This window comes from Pongo pygmaeus, chromosome 5 (genome assembly GCF_028885625.2).
Source record: "Pongo pygmaeus isolate AG05252 chromosome 5, NHGRI_mPonPyg2-v2.0_pri, whole genome shotgun sequence".
Lineage (NCBI taxonomy): Eukaryota > Metazoa > Chordata > Mammalia > Primates > Hominidae > Pongo > Pongo pygmaeus.
Window position 1 is genome coordinate 7,471,238 of NC_072378.2, and position 11,792 is coordinate 7,483,029.

Sequence of the window (11,792 nt, forward strand, 5' to 3'; positions counted from 1 at the left end):
TATTTGCGAAAGCTGATTTTAAAATTTAGTTTTGACCATACCAAGAGATATATGGTGAGAAATTCTCTTTCCAACTTTTAGAAAAATATCTGCTTGACTTAGAATGAGATAAAAACTGCTTACTAGCTTTCATGCAGGCTCACCTATCTCTTGGTGTTCATGCATCTGTACAACTGAGCTAGGCTAAGAGAGCTGACGTTTTCTTGTTTCAGGCCTATATGGACACTCTGCAGACGCAGTGGAGTTGGATTCTTCAGATCACCAAGTGCATTGATGTTCATCTGAAAGAAAATGCTGCCTACTTTCAGGTTTTTATATTTAATGATAATTTCATTGTTATTTAGGTCTTAATACCTAATCTTTTGAGTGTGTTTTATAAAGCACTGAAAATAATCTTCAAAATGTTGCATAAATCCTCTTCATTGATTTTGAGTGCAGAGGAGCATAGATTTGTAACCTTGCCATCAGTCCCACAAATAGTTTCCCGCTGTCAAATACCTAAATACTTTCTCAACGAATTTTTTCCTTTAGCCACCTGTCAAAGAGAGGCTTAGGGATGACAGTCCTTGAAACAGAACTACTAGATGAAATTGCTTATTGAGTTGCTGTTCATTCACTGATCACTCTCATCCTTCACAGTTTTTTGAAGAGGCCCAGTCGACTGAAGCATACCTGAAGGGGCTTCAGGACTCCATCAGGAAGAAGTATCCCTGCGACAAGAACATGCCCCTGCAGCACCTGCTGGAACAGATCAAGGAGCTGGAGGTATCATCTCAGACCCAGAACATCAGCAGCTGTGTCTGGTCAGGGAGATAAAACACATGCCTTGGATACAGCTGGCACTGATTAGTATTATTGTACAATGCACGCCCAGAGCCAAGCAAGCATTTTCTTCAGCTTCCAGTGGCTTTTCGCAAAATTAACTTCTTTACATGCCCAACTACTCTTGACAGTTACTTTTGCTTCAGTCTGGGCAATTTGTTGAAAATAAGAACAGAGAGAACATTACTTCACATGACAATTCCTTTGGGAACGCATACTTCAAATTTTATCAACATAGCCCTTTCACACAAGGATGTTCTTCCCTGCCCACTTAATTCCTGCCTGTGTAGCTTCTGGAGAGTGTTATCATGAAAGGTTCTCATGTTTCCTGCTGACGAATTTGTGATTTTTTACAGTTAACGCAACTGCAGTGATACTCAGTGTGTCATGTAGCTACATTAATGCAGTCTGAAAATCTCCTCTAAAACTCACAGAGTATCTATGTTAAAGTATGATTTTATTCACAATTGCAGAAAGAACGAGAGAAAATCCTTGAATACAAGCGTCAGGTGCAGAACTTGGTAAACAAGTCTAAGAAGATTGTACAGCTGAAGCCTCGTAACCCAGACTACAGAAGCAATAAACCCATTATTCTCAGAGCTCTCTGTGACTACAAACAAGACCAGGTGTGTACTCATTTAGAATGATACAAAAGTTTTCCCTGTCTTTACACACAAATTTTTGTCCATCAAGAAAGCAACATTTAATCTAGAGTTCAATAATCACCATAGTCAATGTCTTTGATCTATGAAAGCAGCAGCTATGGAACAAAAGCAGCAGCTCTGTTCTGAATCATATGGTATAGTTGTCAATAATAAGGACAATAGTTATTTTTAGAACTTTTAAAAATTCGTAAGGTTTAATACTTTTCTTTTAGTATGTCATACTTGTCTGTGATCACTCTCATCTTTAAATTTCTGATAAATGAGAAATGATGCTTTTATGCTGCATATAAAGTGAATGTCACTCACTATGGGTGACATAGTGAGACCAAATAAATAAAATGTAGCTCACTTCATGTATACCTTTTAGGCTCACATGTATTATTTAAAGCATCAGTATTGTCGGGTTATATGATGATCAGCTTCATTTGAGGGGAAAAACATAAGGTAAAAGCTTTAATAATTTGCATGTGTTCATCTCTGTTTCTACCTTTGAGAAAAAAAATAAAAACACATACTTATGAATAAAGCCAAACCCCGGGGCTGCTTGCCTTACAGAAAATCGTGCATAAGGGGGATGAGTGTATCCTGAAGGACAACAATGAGCGCAGCAAGTGGTACGTGACGGGCCCGGGAGGCGTTGACATGCTCGTTCCCTCCGTGGGGCTGATCATCCCTCCTCCGAACCCACTGGCCGTGGACCTCTCTTGCAAGTAAGTCATCCAAGTTCCCAAAGCCACGCATGCACGCATGAATGCGAGGGCAGAGGAAGAGGGCGGGTGTTTATACCTGAAGCTTAGACACTTGATGCCTTGCCATAATAACCACCTTCTAAAAAAAGGAACCTTATGAAGGTCACCTTCACTTTGTGTTACAATTTTATGTTGAATAGACAGTCATTATTGAAGAATAAAAGGGAATATCTGGCCGGGTGTGGTGGCTTACACCTATAATCCCAGCACTTGGGGAGACTGAGGTGGGCGGATCACCTGAGGTCAGGAGTTTGAGACCAGCCTGACCAACATGGAGAAACTCTCTCTCTACTAAAAATATAAAATTAGCCAAGTGTGGTGGTACATTCCTGTAATCCCAGCTACTCGGGAGGTTGAGGCAGGAGAATTGCTTGAACCTGGGAGGGGGAGGTTGCAGTGAGCCGAGATTGTGCCATTACACTCCAGCCTGGGCAACAAGAGCAAAACTCCATCTCAAAAAAAAAAAGGAATATCTGACTGTACGGGGTCAGAGTGAATAATACTTGTCATGCACTTCAAAGGCATCATTTTAAGGCTCTCCTTTTCTTAGATAATCAGTTGTTTTGCATGTAGCCACAAATATAAAATACCTTTAATATCAATATTCACTCACTGTAGGAAGAACATTCATTTAACAGATTGTCCATGGCAGATTCCTTTAAACCATTTAGTATGGAAATCTTCAACCACACACAGAATAGAGAGAGTAGTGTAGTAAGCTGCTGTGTGCTCATGACCAAGCTTTGGGTGATTGGCATCTAATGCACCTGCCATCCTGCCTTAGACCTCTGTCAATTACAAAGTTGCCGAAAAACAAGACAACAACAAAAAGTTGTAGTATATATGTCAGCCAATAATGTAGATAATTCAGAATGTACTTTTGGGGAGTAAATGAATCCAAATCCATGGACTGTTTTCAAAGTTATACCTCTACCTTTTACTTTATCAGTGACTGTTGTAGGTTTTTGTGCAGTGGTGTGAGCATGTCCAGGTTTCCCATTTGGGATGAAGTGTGAAAGCCTGGCTCTAGCATGTTTTCCCTTTGTGCCTCTTAGGATTGAGCAGTACTACGAAGCCATCTTGGCTCTGTGGAACCAGCTCTACATCAACATGAAGAGCCTCGTGTCCTGGCACTACTGCATGATTGACATAGAGAAGATCAGGGCCATGACGATCGCCAAGGTATGTCATCAGGGCCACGTAGGCTGCTTGGAGGGAGGGCAGCGCTGCCCCCTCAGTGCCTGTGTCCAACAGTTCAACCTTCTTGCTGTGTAGCAGTGCTTTTGTGTCTCATCAAGCAAGTCAGCTCAGCCCTCCTTAGAGGTTCTCGTCTGTCCAATAGAGAACGGGAGGGATTAGCATATGGCTGATTATGAGAGAAAGAAGCAATACTAATTCAGGTGGCCTGACAAGCAAGCCAGGAGTGCCTGTGGAAAAGCCATGCACTCCTGTAAGATTCTGGACCCCATGCCCCTTTGATGTAATGGAAAGTTAGGTCATAAAGGATTAACTGAGTGTCACAGAAGTAAAAGGTGGGATAGAATTCTTGGAAGAGCACCCAAAGCATTAGTTACTCTAAATCAGTTTTTTTCAGATCGTGGTCTGAAGAATCCTAGCAGGGGAAGGAGATACTTTAGGAGTGACAGGGATGGAAGTGAGGAGAGGGGCACAGATAGTACCTTTTGGGGTCCCCCGAGCCCTTTTTCTCTTTTTAGTTGGAGCAGCTTTGCTGGGCTCTGCTTTACAATTAGGGCTTCTGAATAATATTTCATTTGAAGAAAAATATTCTGTAGGCAAAAAAAAAAAAAAAAATTAGCAACCCATTCCTGTGGTTCTTGGGAACAATGTCTAAACCCTAAAAGACCTTTTATATCTTAATGAGCCTGTGATGAGTGTTGCTTTGAGTACCATCTAGTCGGTGGTATTTTTTGGCCAACTCTTCTTGATTGCATTGTGGGGCAGTCATAAATCTCAAATCACTTCTGCCTGTTTCCTTTCAGTTGAAAACAATGCGGCAGGAAGATTACATGAAGACGATAGCCGACCTTGAGTTACATTACCAAGAGTTCATCAGAAATAGCCAAGGCTCAGAGATGTTTGGAGATGATGACAAGCGGAAAATACAGTCTCAGTTCACCGATGCCCAGAAGCATTACCAGACCCTGGTCATTCAGCTCCCTGGCTATCCCCAGCACCAGACAGGTCAGCATGGGACATCTTTCTCTTTGTATCAACCATCCATACCATTTTAAAAAGAAAGGAGTTTGCATAAAACTGATTTCAGAACCATTTCTCTGAATGCTATATAGCCAGTGTTCTTCATGCACTAAATTTTCAGAATTGATTCCGAAATTCAAAGGAAGAAGGTATACTTTTAGGTAGTATGGATGTTTTTTGAGGCCTAGCACCTTGATACCTAGGTATTCTCTGATTTTTATAGCCCTAACTTCTTTTTACAGTGACCACAACTGAAATTACTCATCATGGAACCTGCCAAGATGTCAACCATAATAAAGTAATTGAAACCAACAGAGAAAATGACAAGCAAGAAACATGGATGCTGATGGAGCTGCAGAAGATTCGCAGGCAGATAGAGCACTGCGAGGGCAGGATGACTCTCAAAAACCTCCCTCTAGCAGACCAGGGGTCTTCTCACCACATCACAGTGAAAATTAACGAGCTTAAGGTAGGTATCTGCTACTATTTTGCCTGATTACCCTGTATTTTTTTTTTTTTTTTTTTTTACCCTGTATATTTTTATTTACCTGCAAATGAATAAAAAAAATCCTGGTTTAAATGTTTGTAGGCAAAAATATAAATTTTCAAGAAAACAGGCTTCTGGCAGGATTTCCTTATGTCTTATGTTTCCAAATTTGTAGACGGTTATCAGGCTGGGGGTTAAACTGTTCATTTGTGTGTTGTTGAATCAGGCTACAGTCCATCTCAAAAGTTTTCACAAGCATTAATTTGGCTTCTTGCAGAGAACAACCTATGATATGGGTTAGACAGGGGGAATGATCTTTATTTGTAGACATGACACTGACATGAAGAGATTTGGTTGGTGAGATACGATCTCAAAGCCATAGACAGAGTGTGACTACGGCCCAGGTGTGTCAGCTCCTAACTCAGTGATGTTTTCTGCTCAACCAAGCTTGGGCACACTGCGTTGGAAGGCCTAAATCGAGATATTCTAAGAGGATCACATTTACAGTGCTAATGAGGCCATACTCAAGAAAGAAATAGGAGTTCTTCAACTCCTCTCTCTTTCTTGAATCCTTTACTTTTAGTGGACTTTTTAAGGGCAAAAATGATCATAAGATTCACACAGCTATAATGCAGAGTACTAACCTCTGTGTGATCAGTATGCCAAAACTGTGGAATGTAGTTGTGTTGCTTAATGACAGGGGTACATTCTAAGAAATGCATGGTTAGGTGATTTTGTCATGCAAGCATCATAGAGCATACTTACACAAACCTAGATGGTATAGCCTACTATACACCTAGGCTACAAACCTATAGGGCATGTTACTGTCCTAAATACTGTAGGCAATTGTGACACAATGGTAAGTATTTGTGTATCTAAATATATGTAAACGTCGAAAAGATACAATAAAAATACAGTATTATAATCTTATGGGGGCTGGATGCAGTGGCACATGCCTGTAATCCCAGCTACTTGCTTGAGCTCAGGAGTTGGAGGCTGCAGGGAGCTATGATTGTACCACTGTACTCCAGTCTGGGCAACAGAGCAAGACCCTTCTCTTTAAAAAAAAATGTGTGTGTGTGTGTGTTTATATGTATGTATGTATATATATGTGTGTGTGTATATCTTAAGGGACCACCATTGTGTATGCAGTTCATCATTGACCAAAACATCATTATTAGACACATGACTATACACACACACAGTGGAGTACTATTTACCTTTAAAAAAGACAGAGATCCTGGGGCCAGGTGCAGTGGCTCACGCCTGTAATCCCAGCACTTTGGGAGGCAGAGGCGGGTGGATCACAAGGTCAGGAGTTCAAGACCAGCATGACCAACATGGTGAAACCCCATCTCTACTAAAAAGTACAAAAATTAGCCAGGTGTGGTGGCGTGCGCCTGTAATCTCAGCTACTCAGGAGGCTGAGGCAGGAGAATCGCTTGAACCCAGGAGGTGGAGGTTGCAGTGAGCCGAGATCACGCTATTGCACTCCAGCCTGGGTGACTCTGTCTCAAAAAAAAAAAAAAAAAAAGAAAGAGATCCTGCCATTTGCAAAAGCATGGATGAACGTGGAGGACATTATGCTAAGTGAAATACACCAGACACAAATACTGCTTGATTTCATTTATGTGTAAATTCTAAGAAAAAAGTTGAATGCATAGAAACAGAGAGTAGGGTGGTGGTTACCAGGGGTGGGGAGGGAGGAGGAGGAAATAGGCAGATGTAAAGGATTCAAACTTGCATTTGTGTGGGATGAATAAATCTAGAGATCTAAATTCAGCGGAAGACTACAGGTAGTAATCTTGTAGTGTACATTGAAATTTTGCTGAGAGTAGATTTTAGGTGCTCTTACAACACATACGAAAAAGGATAACCATGGAAGTTGACTGGTATGTTAATTTGCTTACCTGATGTAATCATTTCACTGTGTCTATGTGTATTAAAACAGCATATTGTATACCTTAAATATATACAGTAATAAAAAGAATCAGCTAAATCAAAAGAGCTTTCCTTCATTTTTGACAGAGTGTGCAGAATGATTCACAAGCAATTGCTGAGGTTCTCAACCAGCTTAAAGATATGCTTGCCAACTTCAGAGGTTCTGAAAAGTACTGCTATTTACAGAATGAAGTATTTGCACTATTTCAGAAACTGGAAAATATCAATGGTGTTACAGATGGCTACTTAAATAGGTAAACTCAGCTAACACTAATCACATATTTTCCTTTTCTCAAGCTTCTTTTTGTCAGACTTCATTTGCTTTAGATGCTTGCCTTACAGTTTCTCTGTTACTAGAGATTTACTTACATCCTTCTGTGGTTTGGAGAGCATGTTAATTCCACTAGCCTCGCATGTTAATTCCACTATTCTGAACTAGAATGTTATCTTAGAACTAAGTTATGCTCTAAGGGCCAGAACTTGAGAATTCTTCAGCAAATACAAAATGTTGGTCTGAATCACAATAGATAAAAAAATAGACAAAATAAATTTTTATCTGCTTTGACATTGTTCTCTTTCATTACTAGCTGCGAGAGGCAAATCTTCACAGACTAATTATGTCACTGGCAATTTTATCTGCTTCTTTTGCTCTTTCCAGCTTATGTACAGTAAGGGCACTGCTCCAGGCTATTCTCCAAACAGAAGACATGTTAAAGGTTTATGAAGCCAGGCTCACTGAGGAGGAAACTGTCTGCCTGGACCTGGATAAAGTGGAAGCTTACCGCTGTGGACTGAAGGTAACTTGAAAGCTTACAACAGTGGCCCAATTTACAGGAACTAATTCAGAACTGAGCTCCCAATTATAAAGCCTCACTGGGTTTTCATGAATTCTGAGGATTATTGGGTTTCAGTGGCCACACAGGTTGACACCAGTTGTCATCTCTGTAACTCTGTTTTCCAGACTGTGTTAGCAGGAACTATATAAGAAAGCAATTCGTGATGGGATTAGTTTGGGGAATGCTGAGTTAAACTGGTTTCTTTACTGTGGGACTTCTTAGAAACTTTAATATGTTCATATACATTATTATTATAACAGGATAGCACAAGGAACTAGATTATTGGAACAAATACTGGGAAATGCAATTCAGTAAATATATTTCCCTGGATTGACTGTTAGAATTTTAAATTATGAATATTCTAAAGTGTTTTATAAACTTTGCTCCCCGATTTGGTGACTTGTAGTGTAGCATACAATGGAAGAAGGGATTAATTTGCAATCTTTTTTTTTTTCATCTTGCAGAAAATAAAAAATGACTTGAACTTGAAGAAGTCGTTGTTGGCCACTATGAAGACAGAACTACAGAAAGCCCAGCAGATCCACTGTCAGACTTCACAGCAGTATCCGCTTTATGATCTGGACTTGGGCAAGTTCGGTGAAAAAGTCACACAGCTGACAGACCGCTGGCAAAGGATAGATAAACAGATCGACTTCAGGTATGCCAGCCTGCTCCCGCTCCTTCCCCATCTTCTCCCCTTTTGGTTGTTCACAAGATAATGTCACTTGAAGGGAGCCACTGTAGAAAACAGAGGTTTTGTTTTTTGTGTAAGTTAGGCATAACAGATGCTCTTTTCATGGACTGCCTGTATGCAGCTTTGTTAGAAATGGAAGGACAATGCATCACAATAGCCAACCCTGTGCAGGCCAGGTGTCATCCAGGGTCTTAGAGAAATGGCAGAAGCCCTTTAGCCAGCTCTTTTGTGTCCTATAAACTCTTGTTATGACTCTTGGAAGGAGTAGCTGCCTTGAGTTAGCATTCTCCAAAAGTTTATGAAAATTAAATCTTAGACAAAAAAACAATGCCTTTCTGCAAATAAGAGTTTAAAAAATCTCTGGAATATGAATTTGCCTATTCTGGAAATTTTATGTGACTGGAATCATACACTATGTAGTCCATTGTGACTGGCTTCTTTCACTTAGTATCGTGCTTTCAGAGTTCATCTGTGTTGTAGCATGTTTCAGTACATCATTTTCTATTTTTTTCATGTGTTTTTACGATTGAATAATATTCCATTGTTTGGCAGTGCCACATTTTGTTGATCCTTTCATCAGTTGATACCTGAGTTGTTTCCAGTTTTTGGCTGTGATAAAAAGTGCTGCTATGAACATTCATGTATAAGTTTTTATGTGGGAATATGATCAGTTTTCTTGGGCATATACCTAGTGAATTTCTGGGTGACTCTATGTTACATATTTTAGGAACTAATAAGATATTTATTGTATCTATTTCCCCCCAGATTATGGGACCTGGAGAAACAAATCAAGCAATTGAGGAATTATCGTGATAACTATCAGGCTTTCTGCAAGTGGCTCTATGATGCTAAACGCCGCCAGGATTCCTTAGAATCCATGAAATTTGGAGATTCCAACACAGTCATGCGGTTTTTGAATGAGCAGAAGGTATAAGCCAACTTTTTGTTCCATGGCTGTTTTGAGATTAATTGGGTGTAATTCATGTTTTCCTCTGGTTTTTGCATCAGTGCCTAGGTTTGAAATGATGAATATTTAATATTACTAATCCATTTTGTGAAGGCTTAAAGAATGCCCAGAGGAAAAGCAACTGAGATGTTTACAAGGAAATGCAAATTATGAACACAGAAATAACGTAATATTGTTCTCTTCATGTTATCATAAATTATCTTTATAAATTGAGGGGATAGGCCCAGAAAACAGGCTGACTAGAAAGTAACCTCTTACAGATAGTAAGTTAAAGAGCTTGCTTCTCTTTTCTGAATGGAAAAAATGCTCATCTCCTAAGCTGTAACTATAAGAATATGAGACAAGTACATGTCGTAATAAATTGAAAAAATGGTACAAATAACAGTGGTAAAAGAGTGAAATCACATTTATTTAAAAATATTTGTATGCATTAACATTGATAAATATTTTACTTTTTGTATAGAACTTGCACAATGAAATATCTGGCAAACGAGACAAATCAGAGGAAGTACAAAAAATTGCTGAACTTTGCGCAAATTCAATTAAGGTATGTTGGTTTCATAAAGAATGTTGGTGTTTCACCAAGATTATTATTAACTGCATGACTTGCTGATTTGTTGTAAAAAGTATACACTTCCTGAGGATAGCAATTATGGTCTATATATATTCTTTTCTGAACAAACCATAAAAATTAAAAATCTATTAGCTTGAATTCATTCCACATTGGCAGTATCCATTTGAATGGCTGGTTTCTATTCTTTGACTGGTGGTAGGTGCTGCATTCTCCATTTAGCATACAAAGATGTACTGCTTGGTTTAATAATGGTTTTTTGTTTGTTTGTTTGTTTTGACAGAGTTTTGCTCTTATTGCCCAGGCTGGAGTGCAGTGGTGTGATCTCAGCTCACCACAACCTCTGCCTCCTGGGTTCAAGTGATTCTCCCGCCTCAGCTTCCTGAGTAGCTGGGATTACAGGCATGCACCACCATGCCCGGCTAATTTTATATTTTTAGTGGAGATAGGGTTTCTCCATGTTGGTCAGGCTGGTTTTGAACTCCCGATCTCAGGGGATCTGCCCGCCTCAGCCTCCCAAAGTGCTGGGATTACGGGTGTGGGCCACCGCGCTAATGTAGTATTAGCTGCTTGGCCACTAGTGGCGCATTGTCTTTGGAGTGGGCGATTAGACATGCAGCCCAGTGATTTAAAACTGTGGAACTAAAGCTGTTAGTGATGCTTTTTAAGTCTATGAAGGACACTTTTCTTAAACTTCATTATGCTGCAGGATTATGAGCTCCAGCTGGCCTCCTACACCTCAGGACTGGAAACTCTGCTGAACATACCTATCAAGAGGACCATGATTCAGTCTCCTTCTGGGGTGATTCTGCAAGAGGTATATATGTCATCACATATCTCTTAAAACCTGCCCCTCCTGCTTCTTCCCTTTTCCCTGTCTCCTGCCTGTCTTCCTTACCATTGCTGATTTCATCCCGTTATAGGGTACCACTTTAAGAGGTTTAATAGCAGGTTTATGTGCCCTCCAGTGTGAGTCATTGATGTATGATACATTTTCAGAAATTATCAGGAATCTGTTATTTAGAGTCTTTGTAGAAATTGGGCTTAAATTTCTGGGTTTGATGAAAGAGACTTCTAAAAAGTGGAAAATACAGAAATTTCTAAAAGACAGCCTCTTCTCAAAGATGTCAGAGACTATCGTACCTGTCAGATGGTTTAGGGGGAACAGCCTGGAGAGATGAGAATGGGATACATTTTTGGCCCTTTGTTTTGCTGTACTTTCTTTTGCTGATTTTGGAATGAACACACTAAAGAAGAGAATTCACTCTTTATATAAAATTACACTATTTTAGAAAACAGAATTGGTCAAATTACATAGGACTTTTTTTTTAATGCAATGTCTTTTTCTTTCTTTCCTTCCTTTTCTCCAAGGCTGCAGATATTCATGCTCGGTACATTGAACTACTTACAAGATCTGGAGACTATTACAGGTTCTTAAGTGAGATGCTGAAGAGTTTGGAAGATCTGAAGGTAATTTACCGCTATCTTTTCTTGGAGCATCAAAAAAGAAAATGGAATAGAACCTTATTATTACTTCCACATTATAACATGGATTTGGACACATCCTGGTGAAACTCTATTTCCTCTAAAGGTTTAGTGTAATACTGCTTGTTTGTAAGTCTGGGGTTACTTCCATGCTCCGATACACTGCTTTAAATGAACTTAAGTAATAGTCATAATATTGCAACAACTTTGCCAAACAAAAGTCATTTGATTTATGTGTTAAAGGTAACATCTTGGACTAGGTATATTTGAATTTTTTATATTCAGTGATTGCTCCCTTTATTCCTCATTTATGATACTTAAATTGAGTTTATATGTAAACTTACTTTAATGTAAACTT

The 11,792-nt window shown here is 39.4% G+C and overlaps 1 protein-coding gene across 3 annotated transcripts in view; it reads left to right on the forward strand.

Annotated features, from left to right (window-relative positions):
- The window catches only part of DSP (desmoplakin), a 45,014-nt gene that overhangs the window by 25,580 nt on the left and 7,642 nt on the right, over positions 1-11,792 (forward strand). For all 3 annotated transcript variants that reach the window (XM_054491603.2, XM_054491604.2, XM_054491605.2), the window contains exons 9-22: positions 213-308; positions 640-765; positions 1,296-1,448; positions 2,043-2,197; positions 3,292-3,418; positions 4,237-4,438; positions 4,696-4,922; positions 6,969-7,135; positions 7,540-7,678; positions 8,182-8,375; positions 9,177-9,339; positions 9,842-9,925; positions 10,659-10,766; positions 11,321-11,419. In XM_054491603.2, the coding sequence (XP_054347578.2) occupies positions 213-308; positions 640-765; positions 1,296-1,448; positions 2,043-2,197; positions 3,292-3,418; positions 4,237-4,438; positions 4,696-4,922; positions 6,969-7,135; positions 7,540-7,678; positions 8,182-8,375; positions 9,177-9,339; positions 9,842-9,925; positions 10,659-10,766; positions 11,321-11,419 (2,040 nt within the window). The remainder of the gene's footprint in view (positions 1-212; positions 309-639; positions 766-1,295; positions 1,449-2,042; positions 2,198-3,291; positions 3,419-4,236; positions 4,439-4,695; positions 4,923-6,968; positions 7,136-7,539; positions 7,679-8,181; positions 8,376-9,176; positions 9,340-9,841; positions 9,926-10,658; positions 10,767-11,320; positions 11,420-11,792) is intronic.